We start from the raw sequence: 18,671 nt of genomic DNA on the forward strand, positions 1-18,671 counted from the left end.
TTATTGTTTTTAATGTTTATTTTTATTTTTAAGAGAGAGAGAGAGAGACAGAACATAAGCAGGGGAGGGGAAGAAAGAGAGGGAGACACAGAATCTAAAGCAGGCTCAAGCTCAGAGCTGTCAGCACAGAGCTCAACACGGGGCTCGAACTCACAAACCGCGAGATCATGACCTGAGCCAAGTTGGACGCTTAGCTGACTGAGCCACCCAGGCACCTATTGCCTGCCACAGTTATTACTGCCTGCTGGTCAGCATTTGATTTTTCTGGCTCCATGCTTGCACACCCAGGGTGGAAGCCAAAGTGAGGCTTGAGCTCACAACCCTGAGATCAAGACCTAAACTGAGATAAAGAGTTGGATGCTTAACCAACTGCGCCACCCAGGCATCCCAGCAGTTGATTTAAAAAAACAAAAACAAAAACAAAAAACACTTGCCATTCGTGATTTGGCCAAAAGGTGGCAATAGCATTGCTGAAATGGAGTTTGTTGACAGGAGTTTTGCTTCAAAGTGGAAGGATGTCCTTTCTGTGTGTTTATGAAGCATATAAATTCACATTTACTTAGGTTTGCCTCAAAGTAACAAAATGAAGACTTTGTTTGGAATGTCATGGGTTATTTATTTATTTATTTATTTGCAAATTATTTTCTCCTACATTTTGTTATTTATCCATAAAGAGATTTACACTCAAGAGTCAAACTTAATTGTTATACGGGAAGAATACAATTTAAAAGTTAAAGTTAAAGGGACTGTTTCTTTTTTTTCTTTATTTCAGGTTCTGTAAAGGCACCTGCCAAAACAGAAGATCTTATTCAGAGTGTTTTAACAGGTAAATGTCACCATCTTCCCCCATGGAATTAGGCAGCTGAATATTATACAATATAAGTATTTAGAGAGAGAAGATTTCCCTTCATCTCTGAAAAATAACATCATATTTCTTCTCTAAAAACATCTACAGGTATGCAGTCCTAGCTAAAGCCACATTACACAATGTAACCATATCATCACAGAGAAGTAACTGTGTTTGGCAGATAGGACTCTATTGGTATAAAACTAATATATTTTCACAAGATAACTATTTTAGAATCAAAAGATAGTTTCATACTGTAAGTGTGACCCAATGAACAGGAATCCATGCCTTCCCAAAGTGCCGACAATAAGCCATATTTTATTTTATTTTATTTCATTTTATTTTATTTTATTTTTTAATATGAAATTTATTGTCAAATTGGTTTCCATGTAACACCCAGTGCTCATCCCAACAGGCGCCCTCCTCAATGCTCATCACCCGCTTTTCCCTCCTTCCCACCCCCCATCAACCCTCAGTTTATTCTCAGTTTTTAAGAGTCTCTTATGGTTTGGCACCCTCCCTCTCTAACTTTTTTTTTCCCTTCCCCTCCCCTTGGTCTTCTGTTAAGTTTATCAGGACCCACATAAGAGTGAAAACATATGGTATCTGTCTTTCTCTGTATGACTTATTTCACTTAGCATCATACTCTCCAGTTCCATCCACGTTGCTACAAAGGGCCATAGTTCATTCTTTCTCATTGCCATGTAGTATTCCATTGTGTATATAAACCACAACTTCTTTATCCATTCATGAGTTGGGCTCTTTCCATAATTTGGCTATTGTTGAAAGTGCTGCTAGAAACATTGGGGTACAAGTGCCCCTATGCATCAGCACTCCTGTATCCCTTGAGTAAATTCCTAGCAGTGCTATTGCTGGGTCACAGGGTAGATCTATTTTTAATTTTTTGAGGAACCTCCACCCTGTTTTCCAGAGTAATAAGCCATATTTTAGCAATGCAGAATGTGAACCGTTTGCGATTACACAATATGGCGTGTTTAAGAACTATGATACAGTTAGGATAATTTCTATTTCATTAGCTCCTTAAACTAGTGGGACTAAAATTGGTACATACTACACACAATGAGCAGCATACAGTAGAATCTTGGAAATGTTTACAATATGTGACCCAATAAACAGAAGAAATGCAAGCACATGTTCACCACAAGAAACTCTATGGGTAAGAGCCAAAAACTGTAAACACTCCAAATGTCCATAAACACTAGTACAGGTAAATAAATCATGGTACAGTCACAGAATAAAATGGGGTACAGCTGTAGGGATAAATAAACTACGATCATACACAACATGGATAAAATTCACATGCATAAATAATGTTGAGGAAAAGAGGCCAGACACAAAAGAACACATTCTTTATAATTCCCACTACATAAAGCTAAAAACAGGCAAAACTAATTTGTGTGTTAGAAACACGGATTTGAATTATACCTGGGAGGGCAGAGGGGATGCAGAAACCAAAAAGAGGATCTCCAAGGCACTGACAGTGTTCTGATTTTGATGTGAGTGGTGGTTACTGAAGCATGTTCACTCTGTGAAAATGTATAAGGCTATGGATTTATGATTTAAGTATTTTACGTGTGTATTTATATTTCCCCCCCAAAATATGTAAACTATGCATAGAAAAACTACTTGAGGAATGTATTAAAACATGTTCTTAAAGATTTAATTCCATGGGAAACAATATGATGTTAATACATAAAACAAGAGACAGGAATGTAAATACAACATGGTTCCAGTGTTATTTAGAATACATAAGTGTGTAGACAAAAGGCAGTGGGTGTGTGCCAGTATGTTAGCAGTGATTATCTCTGGGTAGCTTGTTTCTTTGTGTAAATGGACACTACATCTATGCTTAACAGCATATTCAAAGAATAGCCTTTCGTCCACAGATAATAAAAAACAATTAGTACTTCCAGTGGAAATTTGTTTTTTTATCATAGGTTGGAACATTTCAAATCCTGTTGCTAAACTTGCTGTAACCGAAGTGCTCTATACCATTTTAATGAAGTGGGATATAATCTATCACCAAAAATGCAGCAATTCTTTAGGATTATAAATTCTTAATATAATAAGTTATTATGCAACCATAATGAGTCCATTTGGGCCTGAGGGAAACCATTAGATAAATGTACCTGATTCTCTTCCTGGCCTCTTTCTCAAAAGGAATCGAATGTCAGGAGAATAGACACATTATAAAAAAGGGGAGCATGTTTCAATTGCTTAATGACCTTAGCATTGAAGAACATAAATTATTATTCTGATTTTAGTGTTTATCCATTAGATAACTCATTTCTATTCAGGTCTGTTGTTTTTCGTGGCATATATTAACTCTGAATCTTTTGACAGTTCTAAATATTTATGATAACATATTTTTGTTCCTTGAAGCAGAAAATTCAAATGAAAGGGTGGAAACATGTGAACTATGACTTAATTTGGGCCCAAATATATGATAATTCATTGAAGTTAAGACACCATCCATTTTAAGTCACCCTGCTATTCATGGATTGCTAAGAAAGAAAAACATCAACAAATTGTGACACTCCATCAATTATACAAAGCTTCTTAATTTCAGAAAGGTTAACATACTTTAAAGATGCATATTCTAGAATTGGCGAAATATGTCAGTAAAATACAGAGTGGTTTAAGGTCAAGCATTAATTGTTTTCTGAGCATTGGATTGAGATCAAGCCCCTTGTTGGGCTCCATGCTTACAGCGCAGAGCCTGCTTAGGATTCTCTCTCTCACTCTCTCTGCCCCTCACCTGCTCACTTGCACACTTTCTCTCTCCCAAAATAAATAAATAAACATTAAAAAAATATTATGTAGTAGTGTATGCTACCACTAACCCTTATAGCGCCTTTGGGTAAATCATATCAAGGGACTTTCCCCCTCTTTAAGTGCTTTTTACTGAAATACTTGTGATAAATCCAAACCTACAATGTGAATAGTGCCCCTTAGAGAGGGTGCTATACAACCTGTATGATCATTTGTTAAGCCTCTACAAGCACACTTCCAGAAACTGTTAAATACTTTGTATGATTCTTTTATTTCATCATAACAACCCTAAAAAGTAGTGGAAATATTGAGGTCCTTGAAGTAGATCCTGTTGGTGCCCATTTAGGTTTCCTTTTAATCTGATGCACCCATGTCCAGCTGTGGTGAGTGTTAGCCATTAACAGAGTATAGCTTCCCCTTCTCTTGGAAATTTCCCTCAGCTGAAAGGAAGACCTCTCTAGGAGGTTATGCCTCCCATCATTGACTTTCTCAAATGTGCAAAAGGCTGACCTTCTTGCCTCAAAGTGAGATGCACTTTATAGTACTCTAGAGCACCCCATCGGACGGGCAGAAGCTAGGCTCCAGCTAAGACCACACCATCCCTCCGCCCCTTCCTCTTCCTTGTCCACTGCACTCACTTCCTCCACCTGAGCCCTTCTCAGTAAATCACATACACCTGAATCCCCGCCACCCCACCCCCCCATCTTGGGCTCTGTTTCTAGGGAACCCAAACTTTCAAAAAAAATTGTGAGTGAAGAGATTGGGTCTTTGAGTGTGTTTATCCACTAGATAACTTAATCGCAAAAGTTAGCAGTGACAGAGCCAGACTGGAACCAAGATACATTTGACATGCAAGCTCTGCTCATAAGCTCCAGTTGGCTGGGATCAAACAAATGTCGCTCAAGAGGCAGGTTGCTACCCCTCTTTACATCTGTGTTTGCAGTCATTCCACGTCTGTTCACTCTTATACTCGTTTGTTGCAGAAGTGGAAGCACAGACTATCGAAGAGCTAAAGCAACAGAAACCATTTGTGAAACTTCAAAAGAAGCACTACAAAGAAATGAAAGACCTGGTGAAAAGACACCACAAGAAAACCACTGACCTTATCAAAGAACACACTACAAAATATAATGAAATTCAGAATGACTACTTGAGAAGGAGGGCAGCTTTGGAAAAGACAGCCAAAAAGGATAGTAAGAAAAAGTAAGTTGAATGAGTATTTCCAGATTGTTTTATAGTATGAAGGGAAAGAGTCTGTTACATGGATTTTTGATGTTTTTACGCCACATTTTGGATACACTGCAAGAATGAAAGCCACCTCAGCTCAGTTTTACTTGTGAACTGAATTTCTTTATTTGCCCACATCCTAACAATAGATATGCAGGAATCCTTTCCTGGCTTTCTGGCCTGTGGGCCCAATACCTGTTGGCTGACTTCCCATAGTATAGCTGCCAACCTGGCAGGTATGAAATTTTGCTGTGTTCTGTAACCTAGTTGAAGAGGTGACTTGTTATAGCAAAGAGAAGTCTCAACTACTGTTTGCTGGCCTTGTTGAAACCCACAATGCTTTGTACAGATAACCCTTGTGTTTGGGTCTAGAGGTACTCCCAGCCCCGCATACCCAGACCTTGACCGGGAGAAGCATCTCTCACACATTCATTCAAACAACATTTATTGAGTGCCTACTGTGTGCCCTGGGGAGTCATGGGCAGTGAGCATTACCTACACAATTATCACCCATAAGTAGCGCACATGGCAATGCGGGGAACTATGGGAACATGCAAGCCATTGTCATTGAGCTGAGTCTACTCCATCCTTTCTTTCACTTCCTTACAAAATAATCTTACCTTGATGCCAGGCTATAGAGAGATGTAAGAGGCAATTTCAGAGCCATATTGTGACATATGATTTAACATGTCCTTAACTTAAAGGCACAATCATAACCCAGTACTTGGGCTTTAAAAAGCAACAACATCACCATTTCGTAGAACGAGAGTGGTCTTAGAAGCTCTCAAGGTGAACTTCTGCCACTTCTTCAAGGAGGAAACCAAAAGCTAAAGACATTAACATTTACCCACAGGTACACAAAGAGTTCAGGCGAAGCTTGGCCTAAAACTTCTAAACTTTTGTTGTTGTGATATGTATGTGGTCCTTTGTTTATTCACCTATTTGTTTACTTAGAAGTCATATCCAGAAAACTTCTAACAGAGTATTGAAGTAACTTACCAAAGAACACATATGTAAAAATCCTATGAAAATAGAAAAAGAAAAACAACACACACATATGTAGAGTGGCTAAGAGTTATCTAAACCTGTCCAATATGGAATATTCCAATAGTTGTCCAATATGGAAGTCACTAACCACATGTGGCTATTGAGCCCTTGAAAAGTATCTCATTAAAATTGAAAGGTGCTGTAAGCATAAATTACCAGATTTCAAAGGCTTCATTTTTTTTAAAAAGAATATAAAATAGCTAATGTATTTCTATTGATTTCTATTGATTTTATTTTCATAACATGTTGAAATGATGATGTTTTAGATGTACTAGGCTATATAAAATATGTTGTTAAAATAAATTTCACTCATTTCTTTTTACTTTTCAAGGTAGTCACTGAAAGTTTTAAATCACATATGTGGAAAAAATCGAATACATGGCCTGTGTTACATTTCTATTGGACGGTACCCACCATTTAATGTAATTTCTGTCCTTGAATACTGAATTTAGCTCTTAGCTTCTGAGAAAGGGAATATGGGTTAGATAATTCTCCTTATTGGAGTAAAGCAAACTTTCTTGTTATTCTAAGAGAGACAAACATTTTCCCAGTATCGAATTACAAAAGAATTCATCTCATGGTTCTTATACAGGCAATGTTAGGCAACAGGGGATAATGTTTTCAACCTTGTTCTTACAGCAGATGCAGAAACCCTGTTCCCTTGGTTATTTTTTTATACTTCTCCTCAAAAAATAAACAAAAATCCCTAAGCATCTAGTATCAAAAGATACATCAAGAGAAACTTTTCTTTAAGAGGCAAAGCCACTGAGGTCTTATTATGTCCATCTATCTCCTGTCACCTTTGATACACATTAAAATCCTGAAAATACCTCAGAATAATAAATGGAAATAATGTCCATTAGATTAGTTTCTTATCCAAATATCCACTCTCTCAACTGAGGTTTCCACATCGTGGCAAGAGCAGATCATTCAAAGATAGTTTCTGTCCAGACACTGGCGTGCAATGATTGCATTGTTTTTAAAAACACAGACTTTGCTTTCCTCTGGATGTTTGTCCTTGGATAAGCTGCTCTGGACCCCCCCATACTGTGTCCTTAGGCAAACTGTCTCACTGAACCTCAGTTTCCTCAAATGTAAGCTGGAGATAGTCATACCTACTTATTGGGTTACTATGAAAGCCAAAAGGAGAGAGTGCCTGGCGTGTGTAGAGTGGTCAATAAATGTTGACCCTGTTGCCTCTGCCATGGTGGGTGTAGTGATTGTGGCTGATTGAAGAAACACCTTTCTGTTCTGGCTACACTGACTTCCTGCTACAAAAGATAATAAATGTGTCTCATGTTCATGCCAAGATGGAGGTCACCCCACCAATGCTACTTATAGTGATATTGGCAAATAAACTCGTATTCCTGCCAGGATGGAGGGTCACAAATGTCATCAACTCTCTATGCTGCCATGCTATTCTGATGTATCAGGTTCCATGAACCTTGTAGAGTGTTTATTCTCATTTGGCATTGCACATAAAAATACAAATAGAAACTTCTGAGGGAATTCTGCATCCCTTATTTGCCAAAATAGGATCCTAACCAACTGACTCTTCCTGTAATGCCATCAATGGTGACCTAAATCAAAGTGAAAGCAACAAGAATTAGTGCCGGCTGATTTAAGAAATGTCTACCTGTTCCACCTGGCCACAAGTGAAAAACATGGAGGCAGAATCTGATAGGCTAGATGTCTTAGGTGGTTTAGTTTTCTTACCTCAGAAGTTTCCATATGAATGAAGAAAACAGACCTGCTCATGGTAACCCATTCTCAACACTATTCTCCTTTTCTGTGTGTTCTAAAAAAAGAGCACAAAACTTGAAGGAATCACACCATATGTTTTAGCACAATAACAAGTCAGTGAGAATTGCTTTGATTTACTTCAATATTACCCTTAAACTTCTCAGTATCTGTATAATTTTCTGACTATGAATAACTCAAAGAAAGTTACCCTGCAAGAGTAAGCACTCAATAAATATTTTTCAATGAACTCATGCATCCCCCTTTCTCTTGTAACATAAGCATTTATAGGAAAGTGCCATTTTGGGTAGAAATATCCATGAAGCTGGTACATCCCCCAAAGAAAATTATGTTAATAATGCATCTTTGATATTAAAAGATGTCAAGAAACAGAACATGTCAGCTTGGGGTGGTGGAGGTGGGAGGGTCTGCTAGCATGTTCTGTTTTCTACCCATATGACCCGGATGCAACATTTAGCACCTTTTCAACCTTCCTGACAGAGTCCAACTGATGTAAAGTCCACTTAAGTTGTTATAAGAGATAAACAACTGGGAATTACATTATATATGTCCTTTTTTTAAAAAAAAATTCAAAGATTAAAGCCTTAAAAATCTTTATCAGACATTGTTTTTCCCAAGGGAGGATTATCATTCTCTCTACCACCATGATAGGACCCCCAGCCTCCTGGCTTTCCTTTTCTGCCGCTACCTGACATCTCACAAATGTCATCCACTCTCTGTGTTTGGAGACCCTCCTCTGCTAAGCTTGTCCTTGGGGTATCAGCCTCTATCTCAAGTATTTTATCAAAACATGTTTCCAAACACAGCACTCTATATAGGAGGAACGCTGGTGTACAACTTTCCCTCTACCTTGTTATGACCTGCATGTTTTGAGTCAAGCTCTGTGTCTCTGCAGATCAGAACCCAGCAGTCCTGACCATGGTTCATCAACAATTGAGCAAGATCTTGCTGCCCTAGATGCTGAAATGACCCAAAAGTTAATAGACTTGAAGGACAAACAACAGCAGCAGCTGCTTAATCTTCGACAAGAACAGTATTACAGTGAGAAATACCAGAAGCGAGAACATATTAAACTGGTAAGCCTGAGAAATATGATTGTACAGCTGGAACCCTCTTTTCTATAGAAAATTCTTGATGCTCTTGGGTAACTTTAGAGAGATGGTGGCAGGTCTGACTGACACCTTCCTCTTGTTTCCTTAGCTAATAATCTTATCTTGATGCTAGGGTATAGACAGAAGTAAGATGCAGTTCTCAGATCCATATTGTGACATGTGATTTCATGCATGCTTAAAACCACAATCAAAACTTACTACTTGGGTTTTAAAATACAACAAAATCATTTCTTAGAACTTGAAATTGCCTAAGGACACCTAGTGTCTACCACACTAATATTTTACAAGTTCCACTATTCTAGCACTTTTACCAAGCTCCTCTCTGTTCCCCAATGAGGCTATGTTTTATTGTTTTTATTTTCACTAGCTTATTTTGGGGTTATAACAGTTTTGGGGGGGAGAGTCGTTGAACTCTCATAAGGGATTAAAAAAACACATATCTTGTTTCAAGAAAATTAAGAACATCCTGCAAATAAATGTTCACCTTTTTTTTTTTTGGTGTCCCTGGGCCTTGCGAGCACTAAAAAAAAAAAGCCTATAGTCCTCTCTCCTACATTTAAGAGAGTCAGTTTCTACGTGACCAGTATGGGATGTTGTCGACCTAATTGCTGAGGCTCCCTGTGAGAGGAAATGCCATAGTCTCTATTAGTGATCAGTTTTGTCCTCCAAAATGTTTTCTCACAGGTTGTGACATTCCCTCCACTGTTGTTGATGCTTTGACACGTAGTATGGTTATGATAAATATTTGGTGACAGATTAAATGAATCAAACAATAAAGTAGCCTTTAACAAAAGCTTATTCCCCAAATAAAACAAGTAAGTAAGCTAATAGAAATTAGTGTAGCCAGAGTCTGTATGTGTTTATCTGAGCTGTCTGTTTCTTTGCCGAGAGCCTGTCCATGTAAGAGAATTCTGGGGCTGTTTCTGCTTTGGAGATCAGTGGCTGGTTTAGCCATTAGTGGATGGTTTGGCCATCCCTATGTAATAGGTGATTCAGTGTAATGCTGTTGACCTAGCACTGGTTCCACAATGATAATATGCAAACAAGCAGGTCAGAATCACATTGGAGCTTATCGAACATCAGATTCCACTTGGCCAATTATTCTCAACTTCGGCATGCATCAGAACCACCTGGAAGCCTTAAAACATAGGTTGTTGGTCTTTGCCCCAAATTTCCAATTAATCCAGCCTCCTATAGGGCTGGTGATGCTGATGCTTCAGGTCCCAGGACCACACTTTGAGGACCCCTGCTTCATTCCTAAATGTGAGGCTTGAGGATTTTAACAAGTTCTACTCAATTTTGGTGGGCCACCTTGTTTGTGAACTACCAAAATAGGATCTAAGCCATGAAAGTATAGTAGGACAGGGATAAGGTTTGGTGTAAGGAAGGGATTGCCTGTCAGGCCAGAGAAAGTCAAAGTAAATCTTAGTGAGAGATAATGGCTTTGAGACCTCACTATAACCACACCATCTGATTTTCTCCAGCAGCTTATCCCAGAAAATAATAACAATAATAAAAATTAAAATAGCAACCATGTATTGAGCATTCACCATGGGGGCCATATCCTGTTCTAAGCCATTTGCAGAAATTGTTTGATTTAATCCTTACAACAACAACCACTAGAGTTTGGTACTACTGTCGGCTTATTTTGCAAAAAAAAAAAAAAAAAAAAACCAAAAAACAAAAAACAAACAAAAAAAAACCACAGAGAAATTCAGTGACTTTCCCAAGATTCTACAATTAGAAAGTGGTGAAATCGGGATCTGAACCTTGGTCCTCTGACTCTAGAGCCCCTGCCTTGTAACTATTGTGCAGATACCTCTGCTAATTCAGATTTTAAGCCAAGCTTATCATAATGACCTCAGGTCTCCCAGGCATGTACAACCAACTCCTTCATTACAGTGACTAGGATGCAGTACGGTCTCTCCCTCTCTTTTCAACAACTTTATTTCATATGCCTTGAAATTCATTTCATTAAAGTGTATACTCCAGGGCGCCTGAGTGGCTCAGTGAGATAAGCATCTGACTCGGTTTCAGCTCAAATCATGATCTCATGATTTGTGGGTTCGAGCCCTGCCTGAAGCTCTGCACTAGCAGTGTGGAGCCTGCTTGAGATTCTTTCTCTCTCTCCCTCACTCTCTGCCCCTCCCCTGCTTGCTCTCCATCCCTCTGTCTCGCAAAATAAATAAATAAGCATTCATAAGTAAATAAAATAAAAATAAAGTGTATACTCCAATGGCCTTTAATATATTCATAGATATGTACAACCGTCAGCACAATTTGAGAACATTTTTATCACCTCACAAAGAAACTCTCATTCATTTATTCATTCATTCAACAAATATTTAGTAGATACCTACTCAGTAAATATTATAAAATAGAAGAGGATAAAAATGACAACAACCCTAGCCTTTATGGAGATTACATTCTAGAAGAGGGATCAAACCATGAACAAAATAAATTGGTAACAGATATAGTATGTCAGGAGGTGCTAAGGGTTTAGGAGAAAAATCAATGAAAAATGGGGAAACAGGGAATGGAGATGGAGGGAAGGATGAGGAGCATGCCTTGAAATTTTAAATTGAGTAACCAGGGAAGGACTCACTGAGAGGCAGCACCTGAGTTAGGAGTGAAGGAATGACCCCTGTAAACACATGGGATAGGATTTTCCTGGGCAGAAGGATTAGCAAATGCAAGGATTCTGGGTCAGGGATGGGCCTGTCTGCTGGGGGACCAGCAGGGTGGCTCGGTCTGAGGATGACTATAGGGTCTTGGGTCAGAGATGGGACTTTTGGTGTTAGGGACAGATATTGTAGGGTTGTGGGCCTCTGTTTGGCCTCTGCGTTTCACTTCGAGTGTAGTTGACATGACTGGAGGGGTTTGAGTGGAGGAGTGACATGATCTGAAGTAACCTTTACATGGACCACTCTTCTAGTACCTGGTGAAGAGTAGGGACCCAGGAAAGGGCCATCCCAAAGCGTAGTTCAGATGAATGGTAGTCCAAGGGGTTAGAAGTCCTGGGGTCCTCTGGCAGATGACTGCAGTTGACAAACAGGGTGAATATAACTCTGAGGGCTAGGCAATCCAGCCATAATCATCTGGAGTTTCCCCAGAGTTCCAGCCCCTGTCAAGATTCCATTCCCCAAGGAGAGAGACACGGCAGAGTAAAAGGGAAACCCAATACTCATGGAAGAGTCCCAAAACAAGAATTCAGAGTGTGGATGAAAACAGAAGCCCAGACATACCAGAAAAGCTTTCAGGGAGTAGGTGACTGTACAAATGAGTGCAGAAATCAGAGGGAAGTGCAGCACAAACTCATCACAGGAGAAACACCTGAGCAGGAGGGACCATATCAAATCCCACTAGAGGAGGGCACAGAGCTGCTCAAAAGATTTTCTCCCAGATGAGATGGTTGGCTGGGAACCAGGGAAGACCAAGCTGAGCTTATAGGTAGAAAAATCGCACCTGACGAGACACAGATCAGGAGAGGTAGTGGAAATCCCACTGTGTGTGGCAATCCCACAACATGTGCTTCAACTCCCTTTGCCCTAAGAAGCAATGAGTGTGTCCATAATAAAAATTTTGAAGAGTTTTCCAAAAAATCTACATATATGTCCAACCCAGTCTGGCCCTTTCAAGCCAAATATACTAAAAAAATTCACCCCTTCACCTTTGTGACTGTGGGTCTGGGTTTCAGATAAAGTTCTGATGCCTTTGAACAAAACCTGTATCCTTTTGTTAAGAAGGCTAAGGCCCAAACACCTAGGATTTAGGACCACATGAAGTTTACTTTATGGCCATTTGGAGGTATCCACAATTTATACTACGTGCCTTGAGCTGGCGTGTATCAGCTTCAATTGTTTCTTTCTTTCTTCATTTTCTATCACTCCAATTGTTTCAACCAGAAATTGTTCTGCCAGGAAATCTCTTGACCGAGAAGCACCCAGAAGTGTCAGTTCTATCTTTGGTTGTGGATCGGAGTTATGAACAGGCCTCTCAAGCTAAATTAGACAAACGGAAGTGTAATTAAAAAGCAAGTAGGCCCCAGGTAAAAAGGACTATTTGGGTGATGAGGAAAATTAAACAGGATATTTCATCTCCCAAAATTGCTTTGGGAATTAAATACAGATGTGTTTAGGTTAAGGATTATACATTTCAAATGCCAGCATCCACAGTTCAAGGATCAAGAAAGAAACCATTACATCAATAAACTCCCTGCCAAATGACCATTAAAAACTTAATATTTGCAAAGCCCTCTGATAGACCCTGGAGATGGAGATGAAGAAGATGTGGTCATCATACACATTCAGGGAGCAGGTACCACAAACAGTTACAACAGCATACGATAAATGAAATAATAAAGGTATCAGCAAGTTGATACGAAACCCTAGATGTGGGAACAATTCACATAACTCCATAAATTGATAAATACCAACAATATTTTTGAGGTCACTATTCACAGGAGGTGTAAAATGCACACCAAACTTCATAGACTCAATAGTTTCAAAGAAATTTTTATACCTGTCCAAAGAAGAATCTTTATCCTTAAAACTCTGTATCCAAATAGCTCTGCAGCCTGGTTACCCACGTGTGGTTCCCAAATCACCTGGGATCTTGCCTGTTAGACAAGCAGCGTCTCATGCCCCACCCCAGACGTGCTAGATCACAATTTGCATTTTAATAGGTGTCCCGGGTGACTTGTTACACATTCAAATTAAAGAAGCTGGGTTCTAGAGCCGTGGATCCTTATCTTTGCTCAAAATGTATTTTGGAATAAGGCTAAAGTTCCCTTTGGTTGAAATGGGAAATACAGCATGTGCCCCATTATTCACGGCTTGATCCTCAAGCTGGATGGAGATACCTATTGGTGCCAAAAGCACAGGGCCTGTGGAAATCACTCATGTGATTTCCTGCCTATATTGGCAACAGAAGAAAACAGTTACTTCCGTGTAGAGGTGAGTGAAAATAAAGATATTAATTCCCCAACCCCATTCAAGTTCTTGCACTCCCTGAAATCTCTCCATAGATACTGTGAGGATCTGTGAACCCTAGCTGGGGACCCCTGTTCCAACTATAGGATTGGGGAATCTGCTCTAATTTAATCAGTTTTTCATCAACAGCCATTGGTTGACCCTGAGTTTGGTCATACCATTAGGGTTAGGTTTTCATTTTAAAAGTGACTTTGGTAAGTGATAGAAAGTCTTAGGGAGTCTTTCTGGGGACTCTTGATCACTGTCAGTAATGAGACCTAGCATCACATTCAAGCAGAAAAACCGCCTAGTGAGAGGAGACTACATGGTGATGTTGCTGGGGTCACTTCTCAACTGCAATGGTACCTAGCCTGCCATTTAGTCTTCTCTGTTTCCTTCTTTCTCATGGCTTCAAGAAAAGATTTCTTCATTTTCTCTCATAGTCACCACACTCTTTATCGTCTGTAGAGGCTTGTTTTGTTTTGCTTTGCTTTGCTTCTCATATTTTAGGTCTCCCAAATGTACCAGTCCCATTCATTTCTCCCTTCACATCAACCTTAATGGCTGGTATTCTTCTTTTACATAGTCCCGCTTATCTCACCAGCAATCATTTAATGGACCCAAACCAACATTAGTATCCATCCACCTGAGTTCCCCAAGTCCCTGCTGATCCCAGAGATTGAAAGATGTGTTTCATGGTAAAAGCTGTGGTTGAATACTGACCAGCTACTAATGGATGGCCCATCAGGATGTGAGTAGTGATGAATGAGGGTCTAGAGTCAAATGTCATTTCTGGCCACTGCTCTTGCACTGAGTAACTATGTGATGACTCTGAATTTCCATTTTCTCATCTACCAAATGGAACTAAGAATATTCTTCACTTCATAGAACTATAAGGAGGAATAATAAGATAATGTCCACAAATCATGGCTATTAATGAAATAAAATAATACATGAATTGACTAGGAAATCTTGACTTCTATTATAAATGTGTATTGCTATTTTTGACATCTTGCTACAGATTGATAGAGATCATTGTCTTCCTTTTGATTATTTCTATTAGCACCATTTGCTGTTGCAGCCTCTACAGAAGCCAACCTTGAATTTTCTCCCTTCTATGGCCAGCCAGCTAAAGTATATGGGCCAGGAGTAATTACAGTGTCAGGAAGAAAGTAACTCTACTGAGTCGTGGTAGTGTTATCTGTCTTCCTCCAATATTCTGACTCTAACATGGGATTATTTTTCTTAATAAATAAATAACTTTCCTAAAAACTTTACATTTTCCACCTAATAAGAAATTACAAATAAATAAAGACTTTAGTAATGAAATAAAGAATGAAAGAATTGTCAAAATGTGTTCTTATTTGTAAATTTTTTTGATCATCATTGAGTAACCCTAGTAGAGTGAAGTTGTTCTCATATATTTACATATGTGTGTGTGTATATATATGTATATATATACATATATATACACACACACGTGTATATATGTACATGTATATGTATAAATTATCTTTATGTTAAATTCCATTTCTGTAATTATGCACATACATGAGTATATTTCCATGTTTGTTTTGGCCATTTGTATTCCTTTTTTTTTTTTTTTTGACAGGAGTTAGGATTTATTGGTGGGCATGAGCAAGAAGAGGGCAACACCAAGACTCTCAAGAGTGGAGGGTCTACCATTTGTCTAGGGGGCCATGATTAGGAATGTATTTCACCCCACAGCCATCTGGGATGAGCAGCTTTTTAGGCATCATTGGCTCATTCCTCAATTCATTAACTTGTTAAAGTCCCACTTTTTGGAAATGTGACTCTTCTGGTTGTCAGGGAACTTGAGGTTGGCCCTGAATAGGGCCTTAATCACATACACCTTGTTTTGCAGCTTGGTACAGATGGACATGAAGACTTGGTCAATGTGGACCCTGGTCACTGTGACTTGAGGCTTTCCAAAGGCACCCTGCAAAACTGTCTGGAGCTTCGACTGGGGATAGCAAATCAGACATGAGTGTCCACTGGAAAGGGCTGTCTCCATGGTCCCTTAGGGCAACCAATACAAACAACAAGCTGCACACACTACCACAGAGGCCACTGTTTGCAACTATTGCACACCAGGCCCCCAGGGGGGATAGAGCGTATTCAGCCTAATTGGCTGCAGATTATAGTCCTTTTTTCTTTTTACAAACTGCCCATTCACATCTATTGCCTACTTTTCTGTTGGATTGTCTCCTTTTGACCCACAGAATTCATGTGGTATCTTTGCATTTATTATTTTCAGAGGTTGGGCAAGTTAGAGTATGAAATACACTTATATAATCATTAATTCATCAATTCATCAAAAGTTATTGAAGGCCTACTGTAGGCCTCATACTGGTGGGAGAATTCCATGTGGACCAAGCCTAACTATAGTCCCTGCCCTTAGGGGCTTAAGGTGGTTAAGAGTACAGGTTGTGAAGTCAGACAGATCTACTAATAGAATGCCCATCTTTATCAGGTAGCTTTGCTGCATAACAACAACCTCAAAACTTATTGCCTTAAAATGACAATTTGTTTAGCTCATGATTCTGTGTGTAGCAATTTGAGCTTGACTCAACTGGATGGTTCCTCTAGTGTTGGCTGGGCTCATTTATGTGTCTCTGGTTCAGCTGCCCCTCACCTAGGGGCTCTGCTTCTGAAGGTTGGCGGACTGTCAGCTGGGTCAAGACAGATGACTGATCCACATGTTTCATCACTCATCAGGCTACCCTGGGCTTGTTTATGTGGAATGAAAAGAATTCCACTTGAAAGCAAGAGGAAATGGGCAAGGTGTTCTGAGAGGTCTCATAAACTTCTTTCTCCATCTTTGGTCAAAGCAAATTGTAAGATTTGCCTAGATTTAAGGGTTAGGGAAATAGATTCTATCTTTTATTTAGAGGAGCTGCAAGTCATATGACAAAGAGAGTGAACACAGTAAGTGGTGGAGAAGTAGAACAATAATGTACACACAGCTGTCATAATTTGGATATGAGGTGCAATAAAATAATCCAAAGACACTTAACACAGTGCCTAGAAGATAGTCATCATTCTTTACCAAAGAACTATTTGCACAAGATTTAAAGTGAGAAGACATGACTTCCATTTTTAGTTGCATAATGTTAGCTAAACCATTTCACCTCTTTGAGTGTATCCTCATTTCTAAAACAAAAATTTTGTACAAGAATGCCTGTAAACTCTCCCTTTGACAATAATGCTAATTTCCTTTAATTATAAAATCAGAGATGATCCAACTCTTGGGACTATAAAAATAATAATGAGGATTTTAATTTAAAGCAATAAATAAACTTTGGTTTTTATTTTGTGTGTGTGCACAATATATCTTAATGTACTTCTATGTGTTAATTGGCAACTCTTTAGGTAACATTAAGAAAAAAAGTCTGTAAACAGAACCATCCCCAAAGGCAAAGAAAATAATAGTTTTGACTTATGTCAACTTAAAGAAGCTTAGGGAACAGAAGGGAATCTGCTCAAAGGAAAATTCCAAAATAGAACCCACAAGTCTGATAATTTAGTTTGTGCCCTCTGGAATTATAAGACTCATTGCCTCCCCCCCTGACAAGTCAAGATGCTGATATGATATATTTTGCATTAAGAAAAAAAGTAGGTGACATGCTGTGGTATTTATCTTCACAGGCAGCTCTTCTGAGTCTATATTCCAAAGGGACGTCTGTATTCCAAAGGGACTGTTGAAATATTCAACCCATGATTTATTGCCCTATTTTAGTAACACACCACAGGACAAATCACATATCTTTTAATCAGATCTCCTTTGCTAATTATTTGAAAACCGCCAGTCTGAGCATTTTTGCTACTTACCCACATGTAAGTAGTAACCAATATTTATTTATTTTATTTATTCTACATTAAATGATTTTGACATCTTTTAAAATTATGAAGCCTTACCCTAGAACTGTGGTGGTTTGGTTGTTTTCTTCATTGATTGAATCAGATATAATAATCTCAACTAACTTGATGAAATGCAAACTTTACTCACTGGCAAACCCAAGCATCATTAGCATACCTTAAATAGAGCTCCCTTTATCAAAGTTCTTGATATTTTAAAAAGTTTGAAAATATTTTCAGTTGATAACCTCATGAAAGAATATCAAAATATCATTCAAGGGAGTATGTTACAGTGATCGATTTATATTTTCAGAAAGCTGCAAAGCTGATATTTACCTCAGCATAGTTTAAAAATGAAAAATAATTTTAAATGTTATGAATTCATTGTGCCAACTTATTGACATTGAACTAGGAATCTTGGTCAGGTTTTCCCATTTATTTATTTATTTATTTAGCCCAACAAGGAAAATTTTCCAAAGATCCTTTAGACGTTTAGACCCAAATAAGCTACTGTAAATTCTATGTGGCTATGCAAATTTAAAAAAGAATAATTTCATAGGTATGAAAGAATATCTCAGAGAACGATCGTTGCCCTTTTAGTCCAAGATTTTATGCTCATTCTGAAAAGAATCGAGAGCTAGTGGAGAATATCAGTTCCACATGGATCAGACCTATCTGTTAGCTCACAATTAGACCCTCAATACTGGTGCAGTGTCCAGTACACCATAGGGGCTCAGTAAATATTGGTTGAATGAATGAATGAATATTTCTCTCAATTCGAATGGCTAGGATACATACCAGAGTGAACATTCACCTTGCATTTAAATTGTCACTAACGGGGGTGCCTGGGTGGCTCAGTTGGTTAAGCATCCAACTTCGGGTCAGGTGATGATCTCCCAGTTTGCAGGTTTGGGCCCCACATCAGGCTCTATGCTGACAGCTCAGAGCCTGGAGCCTGCTTTAGGTTCTGTGTCTCCCTCTCTCTCTGCCCCTCCCCACACTCATGCTCTGTCTCTCTCTGTGACTCTCTCTCTC

General features: G+C 38.9%; 1 protein-coding gene and 1 non-coding gene across 2 annotated transcripts in view; one reads left to right on the top strand and one right to left on the bottom strand.

Moving 5' to 3' along the window:
* Nucleotides 1-18,671, top strand: part of PLCB1 (phospholipase C beta 1) — a 400,603-nt gene that overhangs the window by 359,011 nt on the left and 22,921 nt on the right. The window contains exons 25-27 of the mRNA XM_049649824.1: nt 773-826; nt 4,624-4,843; nt 8,571-8,751. Of these exons, the coding sequence (XP_049505781.1) occupies nt 773-826; nt 4,624-4,843; nt 8,571-8,751 (455 nt within the window). The remainder of the gene's footprint in view (nt 1-772; nt 827-4,623; nt 4,844-8,570; nt 8,752-18,671) is intronic.
* Nucleotides 15,781-15,915, bottom strand: LOC125937186 (small nucleolar RNA SNORA70). The gene has a single exon (XR_007462282.1). It is a non-coding gene; the product is annotated as a small nucleolar RNA SNORA70 (small nucleolar RNA).

Source organism: Panthera uncia (assembly GCF_023721935.1).
Source record: "Panthera uncia isolate 11264 chromosome A3 unlocalized genomic scaffold, Puncia_PCG_1.0 HiC_scaffold_11, whole genome shotgun sequence".
In the NCBI taxonomy this organism is placed as follows: Eukaryota; Metazoa; Chordata; class Mammalia; order Carnivora; family Felidae; genus Panthera; species Panthera uncia.